This window comes from Pterocles gutturalis, unplaced genomic scaffold, assembly GCF_000699245.1.
Source record: "Pterocles gutturalis isolate BGI_N339 unplaced genomic scaffold, ASM69924v1 scaffold3918, whole genome shotgun sequence".
In the NCBI taxonomy this organism is placed as follows: domain Eukaryota; kingdom Metazoa; phylum Chordata; class Aves; order Pterocliformes; family Pteroclidae; genus Pterocles; species Pterocles gutturalis.
Genome location: NW_010125295.1, coordinates 52,973 through 58,145, shown reverse-complemented (window position 1 = coordinate 58,145; position 5,173 = coordinate 52,973). Strand labels below are relative to the sequence as shown.

At 42.2% G+C, this 5,173-nt stretch overlaps 1 protein-coding gene across 1 annotated transcript; it reads right to left on the bottom strand.

Annotated features, from left to right (window-relative positions):
• Window positions 1-943: 943 nt before the first annotated feature.
• LOC104465451 (mothers against decapentaplegic homolog 3-like) lies at window positions 944-4,762 on the bottom strand (the record flags this gene model as incomplete). The annotated part of the gene is made up of 4 exons (XM_010078498.1): window positions 4,572-4,762; window positions 3,582-3,716; window positions 2,802-2,876; window positions 944-994 (listed from the first exon to the last, which is right to left on the bottom strand). Coding segments are annotated over exons 1-4 (346 nt in total), but the record flags the coding sequence as incomplete, so codon positions are not given.
• Between the last annotated feature and the right edge of the window lie 411 nt (window positions 4,763-5,173).

Sequence of the window (5,173 nt, the reverse complement as noted above, 5' to 3'; positions counted from 1 at the left end):
TGTCCCCGCTGACGTGTCCCCTCTGTCCCTGCAGATGTCAAGCCCCCCGCCGCCGAAGAAGCGCCCCTGCCCTCTCGCCATTTATTTGGACTCTCCAACCGCACACCAACCAACTAGCCTCCTCCACTGTGCTCTGCTCAGACCACGCTCAATTTCATACTATACTGACTCACACACCTGGGGCATCAGCTGTTCCAGTGGTTTAGGGCACTGCGACACGAGGGCTCTGGGCTGCTTTATCCACATGCAGTCTCGGGATGTCCCCCAGCTAGACTTACCCTGTGCTCTGCCACCATCCCAGCTCAGCTGAGGACACAGGCTTGCTCCTGAGCTGGGTTTACGTCAGGATGTAATGCATTTGCTGCCCCTCAATCAAGCAGATGATTGCCTGAGCTGACGAAGCAGGGCAGGCAAATCTGCTGCTCTGAACCCCAGCCCCATCCACAGCATGTAGCAGCATTTGCATGTAAGACCATGTTAATAAATATTAAAAATTGCAAAGTGCTCCGGTATATTGTAAAAGAGACCAGTAACCACTACAAGTTTACAAAGTAACTTCCCAGGAGACAAAATTTAACCCCAATCTGTGTCATTTAAAAATAATTTTAAAAAAAACCACCAGCCAAATACACAGTGATACTCCTGCAAACTCGTGTAATCACACAAGCGTATTTTTGCTGCAGTCCTTCACTCTCTCTTTCTGGTATTTGTCTTCCAACATTTCTTGGTTTTTTATTTAACTCTCTGATGTAATTCCAGATTTCTTTATTTCATTTAGAGTTACTATGAACCACTGTTATCACAGTAAAGAGAATTAGAGGAAAGGAACATCAACAGTGCTAACAACTTAATCAGAAGTGCGCAACCTCAAGAAATCACATCAACATTAAAACGTCACTATTTTGACTGTAATTATGTGCAGTTCTCAAGATCACATGCTTACCCAGGTTATTATGTGCTGGAGACATAGGGTTTGGTGATAAGTTCGGAGAACCTGAAAATCAAGACATTATAATTATTAGTATGGCATCTGCAAGGAAAAGCACTTACACAAAACCTTCAGTGCTGCCCAGGCTTGTTGGGGGGATTACCCACTTCTCACTTCAGCCTCATTTGGTGACACCAGCAGCTTCTCTGATGTTGATTACTCTTTACACAAGCTTCCAAATGCTCTAACTTATATCGACTTGCTACATCTGCAATACTGCTAAGCATCTCCATAATGCATTCACTTAAGCTTAACCCACTGATTTTTCAAAACTGAGCTCACAGTTGTCTGTTTGTGTTATCAAAAACCCAGGCACCGTCATGACAGCGACAGTCAAACCCAGCTAGCTGGGCATTTAAGAGCTTGATTTTACATTGCTAGGCACAAAACACCGCAGCTGAAAACATACCACTTCATATCAACAAATCTGAGTGGGTTTGGGACCATGGGGGATTGGATCAAGCTACACAGATCTGATGAAACAACTGGCAGAATTTTATCCCCAATCATTTCCATTTGGTCCACAAATTCTATGCGTATATTTCAAATATTTGCACTCGGATATCCAGAGCAATTTCCACAGTCTCTGGATGCCACATGGATGCAGACAGGTGGTACAGCTCATCTTTTCTTTTCCTCTCACACGGACTTTGCTGGTTTCTTTCAAATTTGTTTTTCTATAAAGAGGGAAGTCCATGACATCTGAAGGAAGGGATACAGCATTTGAACATCAATTAGGTATTTATAGCAACTTCCAGGCCAATCCTATTCCACTCCGCTTTCCAAAAAGCCATCCATACATTCCACACGTCAACCACATTACCAATAATTGTATGCACTAAAATGGATTGTGTCAATGGGTTTATGTCTGATGTAGACAAACAAACCCACACCGCCTTCCTCCATCTGTGTAACTGTGGTGAAAGACTGGAAATCAGCCATCCCTCTTCTAGAATCCCACGTATGCTCTATGGCTGAAGACATGGACAGAAACCAAGATATGTGTATGCAGTATTTGCATTAATTAGGTTCTGCATGTCTGTCACTTTATCTAAGTGCCATGTATTTGCATATCTCTCTTGTAAAGCATCACCCTTTCTAACCAAGGATGTGTTTTTTGTTTTTCAAGCAAAACTTTTATGAATTCGGAGTCTGATTCAGTGGTTCTTACAAGTAGTGAGAGCACTCACATCTACAAGATGCCTTAAACAGTTACTCCCAGAAAGAAGAGAGCTGCATGTTTAATTCGAAAGGGTTGATACAGGTCAGCATGAACACTAAGGCTGCTCATCCTAAACCTCATTACTTGTTCTATTGGTAATGAGAGAGAACCCAGGCTTTCAACTTTCTTTGGGATATATGCACTAAATGATAAACCCATTTAAAACCACATCTGCTAGTGGTCATTTCAACTACAGTTAAACTGGACATTCTTTATATAAGAACCAAGCGACCAGAAAAATGCCTCTGCAGAAAAGTGCCAGCTATGTGCAAAATTTTCATGTGCATACCGATGCATGGATGCAAACAAAACACAAACTATCATCCTTAGATGTGTCTCTACTGTTTCAGGCTCCTGCTTGGTAGTATCTAACAATGGATGTTGGAGAGAACAGGAATATGCTGTACCTTTCACCAGCAGCTATAAAACATACAGCCCTGTTCTTTACACGAGATGTCAGGCTACATTTGCACTCCTACAGGGATAAAATACCTCAAACTGCCATCTGATCTTCAATGCCCCAAATCAAAACTTCAAGAGAGTCTCTGACATGACCCAGAAAACTGCCGCAAATGGCAAAAGATGACTTACCTGCATCCATGCTGGGGTTCATCTGGTGGTCACTAGTTTCTCCATCCTCACTCAAATAACCTGGAGGAGGTGTCTCTAGAAACATAAAATGATCATACTGTCATTGCAACTGGATGTAAAGTCTGGATTTTAGACACTACAAACATTTACTTTGTTATTCACAAGGAGCTAAATTTCTTTTTTTAAAATTTTCTTCCTCAAGCTGCTGAAAGGAGGAGCTGGCACAACCAGGATGATAGTCACAGCATACTTGTGAATAACAGAGGAGGGGGGAAACAAAAAAAATCTGGATTTTCAGTCCCATAAAACTTTAAGGCATGCAGACAGTTTTCTGTCCACATATTTTTCCTCTCCTGTTGTGCAGCTGCATAGCTTGTCCATGCAAATAAGGTGTAAATTGCTTGTAAAAGAGATACATAAATAGAAGAGCTCAATTCCATCAGAAATTTAGAGCATCTTACTCAAATTAAAATGGCTGAATTTCATTCAAATCTAAACTTGCTCAGGGAACATTCATCTTTAGGTTTCACAATAAACTGAGAATGTACTATTGAAGGGAAGAAGTGAGTTTAAAGAAAACAAAACAAAACTATAAACAGCACTATTATGTGTCTACCTTTACAGCTTTCATCTATTTTTGTATAGGGTCCCAACTCCTTAGCTTCAAAGTAACAATGGAAAGAAAGACTTTCCAGTCATCCAGCTGGGCATACACAGACACGATTCACTGTGCAATATGACCCTTGTCCCTCCGCTCCCTGTACGGAAGATATACGGTACCTGGAATGTAGTTGCTCTGTGGCTCGATACCTGCTGGGAAGTTAGTGTTCTCTGGAATAGAATGACTGTAATCATCTAACGGCGGGAACTCAGCTGGGATCTCTGTGTGCCGAGGCACCAGCACTGGAGGTAACACTGCACAAATGGAAAGAAAAAAAAATAGAACAGACACGTTAAGAGCTTTAAAATAAAATGACTGAAACCCTAGAAAATGAAGAGAAACCTGTTCAGAGTAACACCCTTAAATACATGCAACACCAAAGCTGCTAATTCAGGGACACAATTTGATACCTGCTTCTGAAATAACAGCAGCAGGTAAAGACACTATTCTTAACACATCTCAGCTGGGGACAGGATACGTGCTTATCTGAACACGCCTCGTCTGTCTGCCCCTTCTAAGGCAAAGAAACAGGTCTTCTTGAAAAGCCATTTAGGAGAAGCTATATCCCATGATTCTAAAGGAATACATTTCACATAAAACGAAACAGCAAGGCAGGATTAGCATAAACATCCAGACGGGTTCTGCAGATTTGTACTGACACGCAGCAGAACTATCTGCAGCTCCAGATGAAAGTCTCTTTCAGAGGCACAAGGAGACTTCAGAACAGGAAGTTCAGTTGTGTTGGGAGCTATTCTTAGATCCACTTCAACTTAACAGTAAGTTTATCCTTAATTTAATCCCAACAATTAGGGATGCACAGAACACTGCCACAGTCCCGAGTTGTTTACGTGCACACAATGTCACATTAGGAACCTGGCAACAATGCAACCTGCTCGACTTGGATTTTATCGATTTAAAATGATATTTCCCCCTTGAGTGCAGATTCATAAATTATTCTGCTGCATACAGTAAGAGATTATCATCAATAATAGATAAGCTTTGGTTTTAAAAACCTATGCCTGCTGCTTTATTCAATTTTGAAATGCATTTATGAACCCCTTCTGCTGGTACGGAGAAGCTGAGGTATCCGCACACAGGGCCAGTGGTACCTGGGGTTTCCACTCTTTGGTAATGATAAGGATTCACGCAGACTTCATCCTTTTTCATGTTAAAGGCGTACTCGCACATCTCCATGGCACGCAGCTCATGGTGGCTATGCAGGTCCGGCCACCGCCACAGCCGGCAGTAGATCACATGTGGAAGACCTTTCCGGTGAGATACTTGCAGGCGGCCATCTAACGATCTGCAGTCAGGACATAAAAGACGACAACAATTTAGAGCATTAATACATGTGCAGGACTGACCACAGCCCATCAAACGCCGCACAGGGGAACCTCATGGGAAGACTGCAGACTTCAGCAGGGGCAGCTCAGTATCCTGACACAATTCCAAAAGGTGCAAATCACCGAAACCTGCTGAGACATTGCTGCAAGGAAGCATCCTGATCCCAGACTTCATGTCAAGAAAAGCATCTCTGAAAACTGTAAAATATTTGTTTTATATAACAGCCCCGCTCTGTATTTATTAGTTTCCTGAAAAAGAGGTTAATTTGGAGGCAGACAAGACCTACAGCAAATAAGAATACATTGATTTAGTGGGACTTCTTAAGCATTCCTATGTGTCCTACCAACCAGGTGATCTGCACAGCTCT